The sequence below is a fragment of the Ciona robusta genome, chromosome 10, assembly GCF_009617815.1.
Source record: "Ciona robusta chromosome 10, ASM961781v2".
NCBI classification, from domain to species: domain Eukaryota; kingdom Metazoa; phylum Chordata; class Ascidiacea; order Phlebobranchia; family Cionidae; genus Ciona; species Ciona robusta.
Genome location: NC_143244.1, coordinates 3,198,999 through 3,216,289, shown reverse-complemented (window position 1 = coordinate 3,216,289; position 17,291 = coordinate 3,198,999). Strand labels below are relative to the sequence as shown.

Below are 17,291 nucleotides of genomic sequence, written 5' to 3'. Positions count from 1 at the left end.
CCACACAAAACCATCATAGATTTTGGGTTTGGAAATATTGGGCAATGAGTGCTTAAGGGTCCCATCTTTCCCCATTCTAGAATATACAAAGTGAGAGATTGTTAAAAACTTTACAATCAAACCGCATTTACTAAGATTCTGGCTCTACTGCGCCCCCGTGTGGTGTTACAATAGTTGCATATATCTCAGTATTTTATATTTACTCATTACTAAGCGGCGTTAGTGGGAATAAATGCTAACCATTTAAGTAAAAACAAGTATTCCATTGGAACAAAAGTCATGTGGGTTTATTGGTTTACATTATTTTAGTAATGAGTATTTGTTTTAAGTATAATTATGCTTTATTATATACCAATACTAAATATATTGGAATCATTCAATAACAACGGTTAAAAATTAAATACAAACACTTCAGAATAAAGCAAAACGTGTTTTAAAGTACACCCGATAATTTCATATATATATGGTAAGGTGGAAAAGATGGGACACTTTTTAATTCTATTTTTTTTCGTCCTATTTGGTAGTAAACAAAAAATATTCAAAGAAAAATAACACTTTAATCTCACTAATCTCATAGACCGTTGTTAATTATTTAAAACACGATCAGTATATCTGGATATAATGTGCTAAAGGTGTCCCGTCTTCCCCACCCTACTATACCTGTCATAGCAACCCCTTTAATTCAGTAAAACAAAATCGCAAATAAGTGGGTGTGACATAGCTGAAGAATAATATGGAAAACATTCTTATTTCTTGACAACGACTAAAATCTTTAAAAAGGTTACTTGAATGAACCGCCCTTTTATAGTTTAAAGTCAAGATGCTACAACAACGTCAATGAATATCATAGTTTTTTTATGTTATAACGGTCGAATTCTGAATATGCAGTATAAATATGTAGATATTTATGATAAAAATATAGGTAATATTCGTTTTTTACGGTGTTTATAACAAATACAACTGGACAACTATAAGCTACGAGTGTATTTTTATTGTTCGTCATATACGATAGCAGTATTAACCTTGCTATTTTCCAGTTACGTTGCATGTGTGAAATTTTGAGGCTAAAAGTTGCCTTTATATTTGTTGAATAACAATTGGTAAGTATTTTGACGATCAATAAATATATAGATTGCATTCCATAATCGACCGAGCTTCGGTGTTTAAACCAAATTATTCGTCGTCAAATCTAACGATCATTTTCTGTCACAAAAATAAACAGAGTAAAGAAAACAATAATTTTTGACGATTCTTTTATGATCCCATTTTTTTAATGATTGTAGTAATTAACGTTAGTCAGTGGCAAACAAACAGACATACGATTAATTAACGATACGTACTTCAAAATACAAATATAATCACATTTCAATGTCAAGAGCTTATAGGGTACTAAAGTGGCAATCGAACAGTGTTACCATAATCAGTTAGTTGGAGCAGTATCTGCGAATGTATCAGCATTATGTTGTAACCTGTGATATATTTATTTATTCTGACGATTGCAATCCTATCGGGTTCTTACGATTAGCAATTTATTCATCTATTTTTTGAAAAGCGTTATCGTAAATTATGACATTATATAGTAGGGTGGGGGAAGATGGGACACCTCTAGTACGTAATATCCAAGTATCCTGATCGTGTTTCAAACAATTAACAACGGCCTGTGGGGGCCGAGAGCATACAGTTTAATAATTCTTTAAATGTTTTTTGTTTAATTGGACGAGAATATGGAATAAAAGGGTGTCCCATCTTCCCCAACACTACTATACTTAAAGAGCCACACAAACGAAAGAAAAGATTTATATAGGTAGATATTCTCAAATATGTACCAGCAAAGTTTCAAAATATCAAACTGTTTATGGATATTGAGAGTGAGATCAAACTTCAATGCATGAGATTTCCTATCCGAAAAACGTCACTTAATATTTACCCTCTGGTACTAAAGTAAATTTATTTTGGATTTGTTACAATGAATGCCTTTTTGTGAATGTGTAAAAAATATTAACTTCATTTTGTTTTAATTTATCGATTGAGCAAATACTTGGTATTAAAATGTTTATATTAGCCGTTCGTTCGTGTTGATAATTACCTTTTTAAAAGTGTTGACCAGTCAGCCTATATGCTTCTATATAGCTATGTTCAATCGAAAAGTCAAACCTTAATAAATTCCATTTCTATTGTTATTTAATATATTCACAAAAAAGGACTTACTGTAACAAATCCAAAATAAAGTTAAACTCCCATTACTAATTTAATTTTTACTAAAAGCTGTTAAAGGTTAGTCGGATCGAAACATGAACCATAATCTTCTTGTTCAACGCTGTTTGAACTTTATACCACGGGTTTTTGTTTCATACACCCCGTGTCATCTAACGAGTTACCGTGTATGTTACTTTGTATGTGGTTATTTTTTCATAGATATTTTTATGTATAGTAGCGTGGGAAAAGACGGGAAACCTTTAGCACATAATATTTAAATATCGTGTTTTAAATAATTAACAACGGTTTAGTCGTGAGGATACGGGTTTGTAATTTTTTGAATGTTTTTGTTTATTACCAAATAGGACGAGAAGTAAAATGTGTCCCATCTTTCCCCACCATACTTTATGACTGATAATAAAATCAAATTTCTTCTCAAATTTACAGTTTGAGTCAATTTAATGGTCACGTTAACAATAGCAATTACCTTTCTATTTTTTAACCTGGTTACTGCACCGGCCACCGAGTTTTCTAAAGAAGAATGCGATGAAATTCTGCAACAACACAACATATTACGTGCTCAAGTGCGCCCACCAGCGGGCAATATGGAAAAGATGGTATGTGTTTTTAACCTGATGTCAAGTAACTACTAAAGGGTTGTAAAATGCATATGTTTAAAATAAAGACAACGAATTGTGTATCTATTTTGTTGTTATCTTACACAGGCTTGGGACGATAGATTGGCACAAATGGCACAAAATTGGGCAAATGAATGTAATTTTGAGCATGGGAGAAACTGGAAAGATGATCAAATTCCGTATACTTTTGTTGGTCAGAATATATGGATGGGCACAAAGACTCAGGTAGATTTTAAGTACTTATTTATATAGAAATCAATGCCAATTTATTGAGTATTCAATGATGTCAAACTAACTTTTATAAGAAATTTTTGTTTATGGATGTTTTGATATGATGTTGATAGCAGAACCTCACCCATGGAAGAATAACAATTCGTCACATTAGATCATTGTCAAAATATATTATTTAAAATATAAAGCAATTTTGTGTTAGAATATGCACCCATACTGTTAAAAGAACAAGTATTTGATAATACAGTGTGATCCGCTCGACTAAAAGGGCACACCGGAACTTAAAGATCGCGTAAAAATAATATAAAACGATCATATTCAAATTTACGTATAAGTTTAACTTTGCTCCGATCCTTAAAAATGCCCAAAGATTTAGCAAAGATAAAATTGATAAAAATGATTCTAACATTTTAGCGAGCAAAAGGTTATATGTAAACTGCTTTTCTCTTTGCTTGATGCCCAGACCATGTCGAATCCGATATTATGTGATCTAATTTGGGGTGGAAGCATTATATTGGGAACATTTTAATCTCATAATTGAATGTAATTTCATTGAACAAATAAACTTCCTCGTTTCGTTTCTCCACCTGAATTTATTTACAGAGCCGGAGATTAACTTTACTAATCGTTCAAGACTGGTGGGACGAGATCAATTACTACACCTACGAAAACAACACATGCGAAGAAGGGAAAATATGCGGTCACTATTTACAGGTAAATCGAGCGTCGTTTCAATGCTTTTGCAAGGGAAAGGGAAATGTTTTCTTACCGGTTTTAACCCGGACTGACGCAGGTTGCGACTGCTGAGTCTGTGTTCGTCGGATGTGGTTGGAAAGATTGCACAGAAGAACGAATCCGGGCTCTCATTGTTGTCTGTGAATATCAACGTCCACCGTATGCACTTTTGATTGTTTAGTAATAACACATGTTTGATTCATTCCGCTGTAGATTCTGAAAATCATAACTAATAATACGTTTTCAACTTTCAAATGGCCTCTCGATAACCATCACGACACCTTTCTAGATTTTGTGTCGCGACGATAAGGCGACCATTATCCAATTAATAAGGGTGGATCAAAGCTTCAATGTATAAGGGGAAGAAAAAATACTCACTTAGCGACGTCTACGTGATATGTCTCAAATATTATTCATCTATTACAGGAGCAATCCTGCCCTGCCTTTGCCTTACAAAGCAGGCGAGTGGTGTAGTTTGTGCAAGTCCGGTGAGGGTTGGTGTGATGATGGCTTATGCGGTAAGAGTATATGAATACTATGTATTGTATAACGAACGACCATGTATGTCAACGCAGTAAACCATAATTTCCATATTACGAATAAAAACAAAACTTGACAATTGTACCAGTCAAATTTTAAAAAAGTCAAACAAATACACGTATATAAAAAATTGGGTGGGGGGAAGATGGGACAACTTTTATTCTATTTTGCGGTCCCATTTGATTGTAGTCAAAGAACGGAAAAGAATTATAAAACCGTATTATGAGTTCTATATAAGGTTGTTCTTTGTTTAAATACCGATCGGGATATTTAAATAGTATGTGCTATATAAGTGTCCCATCTTACCTCTTAGACCTGTAGGTGCTTATAACTCCCGTGTCACCAAAGTTATTGTGAAACATACATATTGCTGGCATGAGTTTAACCAGTTAGACAAGTACAGCGAATAAATATATACGCCCAATAATCCGCAACCATTAAATATAGCTTGTGGCGGCCGGCCAATTAAAAAATTCAAACAATATATAATGTCATACGTATCTACAGTCTACACAATCGAATATTTATACAACTTCCGCTGCGTAAGATCAAGCATTAATTTGTTGTTAAATTTTAAATTATAATTAGGCTCTTTAAAATCTTGTACTAGTCCTTACGGGACCTCATCAGTTTAGTTTACGAAATACATTAAACAATAGCTTGCGGCGTGGTATTTTGGGTAATTAACGTTCTGAACAAACTGCGATGTAAAAGCCACTAACAAGTTATTCGGATATACGATTACGCCTATATAGCATTTAAATCTCAGCCTACTACACAAAAAAATTAACAATATATTTTAATAATCAAGTTATTGTCGTAAGAAACGACGTCTTATTTTTTCCCTTGTGCTGAAAGTAAAACCCGTTTTAGCGTTTTGGGCATCGTCACTGGTACATGATGGTGTTATAATACGTTATAGCTCTAACTAACTCATTTTATCGCTGCAGCTGAATGTATAAGTCCAATACACGAACATTATTGGCCAACCAATCCAAATAAAATCACGAAAAGCGATTGTCAGCACGAGAAACTAGGTATGTATACTCGTGTAATTTCGTAGTTTCTTTGAATGCATCAAGTACGTTGCGTACTGAATACTTTATTTGATCATCAATAACAAATGTTGTTCTCTTTTAAACTTAAATGATGGTGTTTACAGCATGCCACATAAGGTGTTACAATTGCGGTGTGTTGAATACAAACTTATGCACCTGTGCCTGTTCTCCTGGCTGGGATGGCCTTAATTGCGCAGGTACATTGCAGCTTTGTAGGTTTTAATTATCAAGCATCACCGCACAAGTTTACAAAACGCTGATAAGATCTCATTAGAGAAAATAACCCAGAAAATTTTTAATTTAATTTAATTTTATTTTATTTTTCCAACTTAAGTTTTTTTACTGTTTTATAGGAACCTGTGATGATTCAAAGCCAGATTGCACAAGAATGCTTCCGCCTGGCGCCCGAACAACAACCTGTCATCCATCACAAGAGGGGTTGTGCAAGAAGACATGCGGAATGTGTGGTATATTTCTCCTATATTCCTGTATATTAGCTTGTATATAGTGTGTCGACCTAACACATCTACTTAACAACTGTTTGTACTAAAGAGGGCCTGTACAACGACAGCGTTGGTCTCTGCTGCGGTGGACTTATCTGTGAGAGCGGCGGAAGAATTGACACAGATTCGTGCGAATGCGTGTGTCCTGCGCCATTTTACGGAACGCGCTGCGGTGAGTTTAATCTCCACGTTGCGAGTTCAAATTTCTCCCGCGATTGGTTTTTTAGAGAAACATAAATAAACAAATATCGATTTGTGTTTTTCTTACTGAAACCTCTTTCCTGTGCATTTCCACAGTTGAAGTTACCTTGATTGGACACGCTCAATTATTAGTTCTTAAAAAAGGTTTTGTATGTTTTGTTTTCGTTAACAGAAAGAAGCAGGGCAGAGGTCAAACCGGAAAGAAAAATTCATGCAATGATTCTACTTGCTGCACTTACCAGTTTTATGTGCCTTTAGAAGGGTTGATGTATTTAAGAATTATCTAACCGGTTCGTTGTGTATTTTTGGGCGATTTAAATTTGTTTGAATCGTACCTGTAACGCGGTTATGTTTGATGAAATCATAAATACTTACGAATGTATTGCTCAAATGAGTTTGACGTTTTCATGTTTGACGTGGGCGTTTTGAGTCAGGGTTGACGTAAAAAGTTGAAATGTTTGTTTATTTATAGAAAACCTTAACATAGGCTAAATGCGGTAGATTATTTTAACAACGTTTTATGTGGGCGTTGTAACTGATGTTTGCTTTTTAAATTTGGCGAAGGTAAACATCCTTTGAAGAACTAAAATATTGTATTCACGTCGAAGAATGTTGGTTTGACTCTCATACAAACCACATTAGAATAATTCGCTTTTATACAAATATTGTTTATCTAAAATAATCCAAACAACAAAATCTAAACGTAGGAATGTGTCTAAAATGATCAAAATTTGGACTTAATAAAAAAAGGGGCCAATACATTCTAGAATGTATGGCGTTAAAGGTATTTCGCGCACGTGTAAATTTTGGTCTCTAAGAATAATTCGGATCGTCAGGGTGTAATTTAAGAACATCGTTCACATGAACTAAAATAGAGTAAACCTGTCAACGTAGATGGAAGTGAGTTTGCTGTTATTCTGAAACCCGATACGGACGGTTATAATGCGGTGTGTCGATTTACAAGTCATATTCTCATGTCACGTAAGTGCAACTTCTGGCATATAATGTTGAGGTATGAATGAACCTATTTTTCAAAAGCAGTCATTGAACAGAAAATTGTTATCTTAACCTTATGTCCTAAATCGACGTCGATGTTTGGCGCTCACAGCTAAACGTATATTGAAAGCATAACATTGAGAAAAGAGATAAGGAAGCCATCTTCGTACCGACGCCAGGCTGTAAGGTGCAGGTCACGACCACCGATGATGGTATAACGAAATCGGTGACAGTGCGGCCGAACGTTTACGCAGTAACCAGAGATGAGAAAGGGAATACAAGTGAATATAAAGCACCCTCGCAAGGTAGAAGAATCATAGTCAACAGACATTCGCTTACGATTCGTAAGTTTAGATCTACAGTAAACGTTAGATGCTGTTAGAAATAATTAATAGATTATTACGCTTTACTTATTGTTTGTTCGTTCTTTTTAGATATCTAGAGCTTTAAGTTAGTAAACTTCGTTTGAAACAAGCAATATGTCTGCAAATAATAGCAACTGTCACTGCATTCACGGAACATGCTTGGATGAAGTTGATGGGATTTGCGAGTGAGTTGATGTAATAAATTATATAGTACTGTAGGGTAAGATGGGACACTTTTAGGACTTTATCTCCAGATATACTAAGTCTGTTTTAACAACGGTTTATGAGGGTCGTGAGGATAAGATTTTGTAGTTCTTTGATTATGTTTTGTTTAATACCAAATGAGACGAAAAAATGTAATGAAAAGGTGTCCTATTTTCCTCCACTCAACTATATACATGACTCAAATTTAAAGCTAAAACTAAAACTAACAGTAGTGCAAAGTGAAGTTTTTTACGAGGACTTAAAAATACCAAGTAATACATTTAACCGTGTGTATATTATCATATTGTTGTAATCATAAATAAAATCATACTTCTCATATTTGAAAAAAAATAACTACCAAAATATGGGCCGAAGTTAAAAAAATAAGATAACGTGATACTCCCACATTTAGAAGTCACGCAGGAGAAGTGTCTTCTTTATTCTGAAAATTTGATATAAACTACTCGGTATGTGAAGATAGCCACGTTTTATTTTCTTGTCCCATTTGATAGTAAACAAAGAACACTTCAAAAATTAAAAGACCGTATACTCACGACTCCCAGAGACCGCTGTTAATTGTTTAAAACACGATCATGATATTTTTATTTTAGGTGTCAAAAGTGTCTCGTTTCCCCCCCACTCTACTATATATTACTCGTGGCGTCATTTTATTAAAGAATTCTTAACCGTGGTCCTTTTAGGTGTTTTTCGGGGTTCGAAGGCGTGCACTGCGAGGAAACGTCCATTTTATTTTCAACCGGATCAAAAGAAGGTCACGGACACCCAGAGTTGATCGCAGCCATCGTTGTTTCTTGTTTTCTTCTCATTCTTCTCTTCATTGCTGGTTACGTCATCCACAAGTGAGTGCTGAAAAAACAATAGGAATTTGCAACAAATTATTTAAACAAAAATCAAAAACTTGTTGTTGAAATTTTTCAATGTTCGGCTTCTTTCAATAATGACATGAAGTGTTAAGTAATTATGATTTTCCATTAAACCAACATGTTATGCTGATATGATAACAAAGTAGATGGACATGTGTGAAATTGACTGCTCTGACCCGGGGGTAAATCATGTGTTAGGGGAAGAAACTCGGCACGATAGCGCACTATTTATAAAGTGACCGTGCCATATACCTCGCGCATGTTTGTTATTTTAGGAGGATTGAATAATACGTGAAAATAGATTATGAAGTATTTATTGAAAACTATAAAACTTCATATGTGTTTTAAATATTAAAATTTCCATAGGAAGTGTAAACGTGTTCGAAGGGAAAGAAAACGATTTCGAACAGTTCAGATCGAAGACAAAAGATCCTGTGAAATTTACAGAGGTCCGCTTTCATATGACGACGTTATAAGCCCAACGTATAGCGATACAAAGAGCAAAGGAATCGTTACAGTCGCATGAGTTTAGTTTAAATATCTTGCTTTCCATTTCTGGTGTTGCTTCTTGCCCCATCTAGCGGAGAATATTATTGGTGGGAAATGAAACCTCACCATGTCTTGCTCTTTCATTCTTTGTCTTTTCATTCATACGTTCCAGTTCATTCAATACCATTTTCTTATTATTTATTGTGTCATTTTTATTTTCGTATATTCTGCTTCATTGCTGAAAGTTTCATTTTATAATTAAATCAAAATAAATATACTGTTGGTTTATTTTATTTAAAGTATTTACCATATACAAACGTGGTAAAACAAAATTAGTTTGATATAGGGTCACAGCATTTTAAAAGTAACTAAATAAAATGCAAGCAAACGTTCCAGGAACAATTTGTAATAAACACTCTAATCCTACATATGGTTCAACAATTCATCTAAAGAGCACCATTTATAGCGGCGTTACGTTTTTATTAACTATTCAGGTGAGTAGCAACAACATATTCTAAAACGGAAGTAGTTTTCTGGAAGCTCTGGTCCAACTATACTGTTCCATGGTACAGGACATATAACTTTTTTTTGCGTTTAAATATTTGCAATGTTTATGACGTTTGCTCAAAGTTATTTCTCTGTTTAAAGAAAACGTTTATGCATAAATTATTACAATGAATAATGTACATCTTGTTGAAAATACTAATTGGGAAATTGTTAAATCTTTGGTCATTTTTTTAAACTGTTCAACCAAACAAACTTATAACACTTTATGCGGAAACTAACGCCGGTGAAGACATTCTACCTATACCTTTGATGAATCAGCACAAACGTTATATGGACTAAAAAAAAAGGTTTTTATTTATATAATAAGAAAAAAACCTTTCCAAACATCGAGAAATGACAACAAGGAAAAATTTGACATTGAGTTGAAACCAACATATTTATACCTACTATTCGCAACCACCAATGTTTATGCCGTATATAGCAACCAGCAACCACCGCCTTTTATTTCCTTACTTTTGTGGGCTTTCATATACGAATTTTATTTGTGTTAATTTAAACTTAATGAGATTTCTGTTAACAAACCCCAAAATATATTGTTTACATTATTCTATAACTTAAAAACGGTAACTAAAAAAGTTAGCGACTACATGCCAAATTACAGATATTATTTTGTGCATTGTTTAAGTTTAATAACGATTGTTTTATAGTTATTCGTTTATATTTGTTTTATAGTTACCGCAAATAAAGGACCTACAAAGAAGAGCCTCGAAAGCGCGTAACTGCTTTAAGCAATCTAAAAGAGGCACCAACGAACCATCACGTGCCGAAACAGAGTTAAAACCGGGTTCAAAGCTCGTCGCTGCTACCATGACACCCATTATACGACTCTCGTTTTCCGGCCACGTGAGGATAAACAGGTTATGTTTATTCATTTAAAACAAAACTTTTTTAGTGATTTATTAATTACTTAAGTAGAATATTTCCGCTGAATGTCTCCATATCCTTTTACAATTGATACGATTCTGGCACCATAACAGCAAAATGTTCATCAACATACGAATGCTTAATATTCTAGAGTGGCCATGTGAACTACCACGAGCGTGAGGAGTGGTAAACTAGAAAAGTAAAACTAAATAGAAAGTTTGAATAAATGTCCAAGAATGTAGTACCACAGTATACTGAAGTGATAGTACGGTAACGAGACCACGTGACCACTTTTCACGCATGAACCGACAGTTACACCTCGCCCGACAGTTCAGTCAGACAAGGCAAAATTAAGTGCTAGGCAGAGTCCGTATTTAAGCGTTTTTATAGGTTTATATACGGAAAAGGATCACGAAAATTGTTGTATAGTGTACAGTGACACATTTTTATTAGTTTAGCGAATTTGAAGGATTGTTTGCGTAAAGAAATTACATTTGTAGCCGGATTAGAAATATTCATCATAGAGTAGCATAAATACAATGGTATCTGCTTAAACGAACGTTTTCTGGACGACCTATTTGCTGATTCACTGACCACAGGCAGCACCAGATATAAGGACTTCACAAGTAAAATTCTTAGTACAGTAGGGTAGGGAAAGATAGGACAACCTGTTTGTTCTATTTTCTCGTCCTATTTGGTTGTAAACAAAGAACGTTCAAAGAATTATAAAACCGTATCCTCACGACTCCCATAGACCGTTGTTAACTGTTTAAAACACGATCAGGACATTTGGATATTATTTGCTAAATGTGTCTCGTCTTCCCCTACTCTGGTATGTTATTATTATAAAATGCATTACAAGTAATCTGTTAGTGTATAATGTAAGCACCTCATAAGGAAATCGAGGAGTTATAGCGGATTGGGGTAAAATGGGATACTTAAGAATTGTAAACCATTCAGTTATTTTGAATCATATCCGTTACGTCACGCCTTTCGTGACGTCACACTTTTCGTGTGGCTGTTTTACATTAAGCGAAAAATACCCATTATACCCTTCAAAAATACCAATTTTTATACAATTATATAATGTATGCAACACGATAAAAACTATAGAAATAAGGCGAGAAAAAAGTGTCTAAACTTGATTTTTGAAGCCTAAAGTACTATTTCGTGGTATTTACGTGTATATTACATTTAATAAATTCACTTATTAATCCTGTGTTTTTTGAGTTTGTAAAATTTCACCTGTTGCGCGAATCGATAAATAACTGCTCGTGTGTTTTATTAATTTTTTGAGTTGTTGTTAATTGATAAAGGACGGATAGTATTAATTCGTGTTATCACCCCAAAACCATAAGGTATTTTAATTTTGTAAATATTGAGCAATATGTGCTAAGTGTCCCATCCACTATATTATAAAAGCCGCTCAAACAAACAGTATATTAAGTAAGACATCGTTTTTTTTTTAATAACTGCCATTGCACCGTCATGCGAGAATACGTAATATAATTCATTTTTTGAATGAATGAAATTTATTTCGTCTCTTCGGTCACGATAACGAAGAGCAAGAGATTTGACAAAAGCCAAAAGATGGGTAGTAACTTCTACATGTGATATGTTCTTTTTAACTAGAGGTAAGTAAATACAATTGACAACCCAATTTTAAATCAACTAATTACATTGCTTACATCGTAATTTATGACCGACAGAATCAAAAAGCGAAAGCTCAACGCCTATAGAGAACTATCTCATAACAATAGACTTGAACTGAAGATTACCACTCGCCACAATCATTTCCGTAAACCTGACTTATGTATACGTAACAAAGCATTGCATTGTATTTTGTGTAACAAATCTGTTTGCTGGTTTTATTTAACAAAGGCACAAAAGATGACAAACTATTCATTTTACACCCGGTAGTCTTCAGATAGAAACAGCAAAAGCTTCACATACATACGTGTAATGTATGGCACATTCTTATATTTTATTGGAATCTATTTACAAAAGGCTCAACAGCCAACATCAAGGTCATTCAGATGCTGACGGCACCAAATATTTTCAATCGATTAAGCATATCAGCATGTTTATTGAAAAGCAGATTATGAGCTCAGGCTGTGGATACACGTTACATGTTTTAGCAACTTTAATGGCGCATTTAAAACGAGGCATCCAGATGTACAGACTTAAAAATTGTTTGGTTTGCATTTCAGAACTGAAATAGAAATAAAATATTTTAAAACACTTTTCTAAATTGCACACACATAACCAAAACAAATTTATGTTTCATCTAGCAAGAGCCGTTGATGATAATACAATGATACTACATGCATTTGTCAAAGTTGATATCTATCCAATAGTCTACTATTAACACCCAGATAAATCGAAGAAACTAGGTTGAGCAATTTTTGATCAGTCCAAATAACTGGCTCCCAAAACTAAGCCAGTGTTGATGAATGGTGTGGCACAGATCAAAGAAGCCATGTGATATCAAGGGAATTATGCAGGAAGGCTAAGCTTCTTTCCTTGCAACACTGTGGATATGAATATAAGTGAATAAAATTTGTTGCAACAGGGTAATTAGTAGCTGTAAACTACAAGGTTTGTATCAACAATGATAAGTTGAATATAATAATATAAACTAATATTTGTGGTAAAGCTCATACTCATACAGCAAATGTACTTTTTTTTTCGGATTTGGGATAATGGATGCTTCTTACATTATATGCTGGCCCTGCCCCTTTTCTCTCATTGGTTATTAATTATTATATATATATATAATAAAATAAAACAATTTAACTAAAATTTCTCCTATAATAAACAATACAAATACAACACTTCCTATGCATTGTTGCACACCTAATTTGTCTTACTCCAACGTTTTTTTAATGAGATTGTTTAAGAAGCTTATACAATTTTTTTGATGACAGTTTTAGATCCCATTTAAGCATTACTACCCATATACAACTTTTTATTTTCGTTGGTACCCCATTAACAAAGTTCAATGCTGAATGGCTACAATATAAAGTATGAACCATAAAAAAGACTAAACATTACAAGATTATCCCACCTTTGGTAATATAAAGGTAAAAGAAATCGCAGTATAAGATTGTTTGTACACATCCCGCGACAATAGCAATCAAATCGAAAAAATTTTCAAAGTAATATCTCCAGATCCAGTTGATGAGATACAAAGCTCTGTACATGCCTGTGAGTAAATATATAAACTTAAATCAAATCTAAAAATATATTTTATAATATTCATATTAAACATTGCATTGGCATTCATTTATATTTACTGGTGTTGCTTATACAATATAACATGACAGGGTACACTGGTGAAAATTTTGAATCTAGTTACTATACATTTGTATTTTGTACCCATGATTTCATATTTAATATTACTACATTACTTGTATATTTTAATATATTGACAACATATGCCATATTGTTTAAAAAGAAATCCGGTTGCAAATTACAAGCACATATCATACCGAGAGCAAACAGGTAGTGTGTGGTAATAGTTTCAGCTTCACCAGTTTTGCTGATCATAAACAACTGTGGCAAGATGGCAACACTTTCTAAATAAATGCTAAATGTCCAAAGGATCTATAACAAGTAAATTTCGGTTGATAACAAATTAGGATTACGAATAAAAAAACTATTTTATTTTTATCAACTAGGGTATCTTACTATTTGTATAATTACACCAATACATTCTGTTTTTAGCCTTGTAATATTCGTTCGTAAAACTAAGGCACAAGTAATAATGCAAATATAAAGCACAAACAGCAATGTATGGGTATGGGTTCTGGGTTGTTTGGTTGATTTCAATTATTACGAAAAGTACAAAGTGTGAAATAAAACTATGTGATCTTAGGTCAATTTACTTGACATAGTTTAAGGTTTGTTGTGAAAATCAAAGATTAAATATTTAAATAGCAGGGAAGTAAAACTAATACATAATTACTGAACAACTTCTTTAAAATCTGCACCAAACTGTGTTTAACAATTATCCTAAAGTTAACAAAGAAGTAAACGTAACCAAGGTCTTCAAGGTAGCGCTGAAATTACCAGGCAATTAACAGTAAACATATAATGCCTCTGGTCATTTCGGCGTCTGTTAAATTAGAAAATGTATACCCTGGGGCAATAACATAAAAAGTTCAGCATACAACTTTACCTCTAAAGGAGAAAACTCATGATTCACCAAAAAGGCGAGTCCGCCAACAGGAACAACAAGGAATTCAGCACGAAATGTGTCATGGTTTCCATCATAGGTGGCTTTGAACTTCATGTATATCAAATATACAGTTGCATAAGCACATCCAAGATATATCATCTGAAATAAATGTTTTTTAAGCTCTTTTAAACTTTTTCACTCAAAACAGAAAACTATTCAATCATAAGCAGTAAAAATAAATATATATATACACATACAATATATGTATTATATATATATATATATATATATATATATTATATGTGTGAAAATTAACCTCACCTTCATCACTGTGTTGTATGGGGAGATAAAATTGGTAAAAAGATCAAGGTATCTTGTGGTGAAAACCAATGCAAACAATATTTGACTTTTTCCAGAGATACCTGTTCAACAAATCATTTTAACAATGACGGTAGGTATAACAGTTTGAGTTAGTTGTATATCAATTACAACTAACTCAAATATTATAAAAAACTGAACCAATATGCAGCAATGCATATATAGTGTCCAAAAACTTTCATGCTAAATATTTTGAACAATTGGATTTTTTGGTAAGTATGATTTTTTTTATAAACTCTGCTATTCACAATTTAATATTAAAGTATAATTCTATGCAATAATAAAACTTTATAATATAGAATATATATTTCAAATGAAGCGCAAAGCTATGAATTAAATTGTCAAAAAACATTAGTACCTGCACATGAGCGTGTTTTCCATATTTTAAGTAGAAGAACAATTATAGCGGCAAGATGAGACAGGTCTCCAGCAAGTCGGAAAATATTCATTCTTATCTGAACAGGTATTTGCGATCAGAAACAAATTCTTATGGTATTTGAAACCTATTATCAGTACCTGTATATTATCAATCACTAAAGCATGAAACGTGCGTTAATACCAAATTTATTTAAATTACAAAAAGTATTTACCGATACGTGGCACGTATATACCGCCAATACACATTACACATAAGAAATCTTTATTAACGAAATCGAATAAAAAGTATGATCATCGTCAGTACAATCATTAAATTTATTCCCAACCAACACTCGCGGTCCTCGTCAACGCACTGACCATATAGTAAGCCTTTCTGCGTCTTAAATCGGTGAATTTGCAAACAACAAAACCGCGTCAGAAATCTCGCACTTGTATCTGACGTGGCGCTGTCCCTGGTTCAAAGGTCACGATAAGCAGTGTTGCCAGAATTTATTTAGATCCAAATTGGACATAGTGCTGCGACAAAATCTGTCCAATGTATGGTTCAAAAATCAAAAAGATTAAAACCATTTGGTTTTCCAAAGTTTAATAATACGTCTTCTCTATTTTAGAGTTTTGCAATAATTTAAAGTGTGTTTTTTGAGAAGCGGTTAAATGGGTACGCAAGTTTAACTAAAAATTCACAAATACACAATATCATAGTTTTTGGAATTCGCAAGGACATAATATCAGACCAATATGTTTAAAAATAAAGCAGAGTATACTAAACATTTTTTAGTATATTTATCATAGTATTGTTAGAATACTCTATAAAGTCTAGTATAATCATATCTGTTCAAAATATACGTTAAGAGATTCAGAGGTAATGGATTGAAAGCTGGTCGTTGCCATTGTGGGCGTATCTGTCCTTGGGTAAGACACTTAACGAAAATTGCTCCAACCAAGTGGTCACTGATGGGTTGTCTAAATTATCAGCCACACATAAAAAATTATCACCCACAAACCAACATACTTGGCAGCTCGTATGTGTATTATAACGATTGTCATTTTCCAGCCACGCGAGAATAAAGTAAGTTACATTAATTTATTCAAGTATTTATGTTATCTAATTTTTTTTTAACAAAACTTCAATGTCAACAACATTTTTAAAACAGTGTATTTGATACAAAACCCACAATTAGAAACACAAATTTAATATCAAATCAACATATAACACCATTTATCATATTTCTGTTATCCAATATCCAGGCATGGCGAGAAAACTCGGTTTCCTAATACCCCCAGATACCTGGACAACTATTTTATCTTAAGTTATATTACAACAACTGGATATATAAAAAAAAGAGTGTATTGGTCACTGGTAGTTTTAAACTGCAATGCTTTTGTCGTCAATGCCACTTCGCTACTTTTCATCAACACTATTTCAATGTATTTTATTCATTCATTCATTCATTCATTCATAATACTTGGATATCATGTGCTAAGGGTGTCCCGTCTTTCCCCATCATATATTACGATGGGAAAGATGGGACACTCAAGCACATAATGCCAAATATTTCCAAAATCAAAATAAATGACGGTTTTGGGTAATACCATGAATTAGTACTATCATTCCTTTATTAATTGACAACAATTTAATAAAATATAATAAAACACACGAGGAGTTATTTAGCGATCCGCACAACAAATGAATTTTTACAAATTCGAAAACACACAGGATAAGATGGGACAGTTTAAAATCATTGTTAATTTTGATTATTAGGTGTATTTATAAATAGGATTAGAAAAATACGCAAACAACACGAAATAATACTGTACGCTTTGAAAATTAAGTCTAAACATTCTTTTTCTTGCCCTACTGCTATAGTTTTAACATGTTAGCTA

General features: G+C 33.2%; 3 protein-coding genes across 4 annotated transcripts; 2 read left to right on the top strand and 1 right to left on the bottom strand.

Moving 5' to 3' along the window:
* Positions 1-1,316: 1,316 nt before the first annotated feature.
* LOC149729583 (cysteine-rich secretory protein 3-like) lies at positions 1,317-7,327 on the top strand. 2 transcript variants are annotated; one of them, XM_089885730.1, is made up of 10 exons: positions 1,317-2,813; positions 2,922-3,059; positions 3,669-3,779; positions 3,859-3,959; positions 4,227-4,318; positions 5,291-5,377; positions 5,503-5,595; positions 5,752-5,865; positions 5,951-6,073; positions 6,275-7,327. In XM_089885730.1, the coding sequence occupies exons 1-10, from the start codon at positions 2,658-2,660 to the stop codon at positions 6,358-6,360; spliced, it is 1,101 nt and encodes a 366-aa protein (XP_089741856.1). In that variant the 5' UTR covers positions 1,317-2,657; the 3' UTR covers positions 6,361-7,327. The 2 variants fall into 2 exon arrangements, with proteins under 2 accessions (XP_089741856.1, XP_089741857.1); XM_089885731.1 differs by lacking the exon at positions 5,503-5,595.
* A 101-nt stretch (positions 7,328-7,428) lies between these two features.
* Positions 7,429-9,317, top strand: LOC149729582 (tomoregulin-1-like). The gene is made up of 3 exons (XM_089885742.1): positions 7,429-7,648; positions 8,369-8,527; positions 8,918-9,317. The coding sequence occupies exons 1-3, from the start codon at positions 7,578-7,580 to the stop codon at positions 9,075-9,077; spliced, it is 390 nt and encodes a 129-aa protein (XP_089741868.1). The 5' UTR covers positions 7,429-7,577; the 3' UTR covers positions 9,078-9,317.
* Positions 9,318-12,425: 3,108 nt separating this feature from the next.
* LOC149729581 (ER lumen protein-retaining receptor 2) lies at positions 12,426-15,588 on the bottom strand. Its single transcript, XM_089885740.1, has 6 exons — positions 15,388-15,588; positions 14,973-15,073; positions 14,652-14,810; positions 13,963-14,077; positions 13,539-13,676; positions 12,426-13,002 (listed from the first exon to the last, which is right to left on the bottom strand). Exons 1-6 carry the CDS (start codon positions 15,476-15,478, stop codon positions 12,968-12,970), a joined length of 639 nt encoding a protein of 212 aa, XP_089741866.1. The 5' UTR covers positions 15,479-15,588; the 3' UTR covers positions 12,426-12,967.
* Between the last annotated feature and the right edge of the window lie 1,703 nt (positions 15,589-17,291).

What these genes read in the sequence shown, in the direction of transcription:
- LOC149729583 (XM_089885730.1), top strand. Translation starts at nt 2,658, where the DNA reads ATGGTCACGTTAACAATAGCAATTACCTTTCTATTTTTTAACCTGGTT. An exon ending in GTGTGATGATGGCTTATGCG is followed by an intron (nt 4,319 to 5,290) that starts GTAAGAGTATAT and finishes TTATCGCTGCAG; the next exon opens with CTGAATGTATAAGTCCAATA. An exon ending in TTGTCAGCACGAGAAACTAG is followed by an intron (nt 5,378 to 5,502) that starts GTATGTATACTC and finishes TGGTGTTTACAG; the next exon opens with CATGCCACATAAGGTGTTAC.
- LOC149729581 (XM_089885740.1), bottom strand. Translation starts at nt 15,478, where the DNA reads ATGAATATTTTCCGACTTGCTGGAGACCTGTCTCATCTTGCCGCTATA. An exon ending in GAAAACACGCTCATGTGCAG is followed by an intron (nt 15,074 to 15,387) that starts GTACTAATGTTT and finishes TTTGTTGAACAG; the next exon opens with GTATCTCTGGAAAAAGTCAA. An exon ending in CATACAACACAGTGATGAAG is followed by an intron (nt 14,811 to 14,972) that starts GTGAGGTTAATT and finishes CATTTATTTCAG; the next exon opens with ATGATATATCTTGGATGTGC.
- LOC149729582 (XM_089885742.1), top strand. Translation starts at nt 7,578, where the DNA reads ATGTCTGCAAATAATAGCAACTGTCACTGCATTCACGGAACATGCTTG. An exon ending in GAAGTTGATGGGATTTGCGA is followed by an intron (nt 7,649 to 8,368) that starts GTGAGTTGATGT and finishes TGGTCCTTTTAG; the next exon opens with GTGTTTTTCGGGGTTCGAAG. An exon ending in GCTGGTTACGTCATCCACAA is followed by an intron (nt 8,528 to 8,917) that starts GTGAGTGCTGAA and finishes AAATTTCCATAG; the next exon opens with GAAGTGTAAACGTGTTCGAA.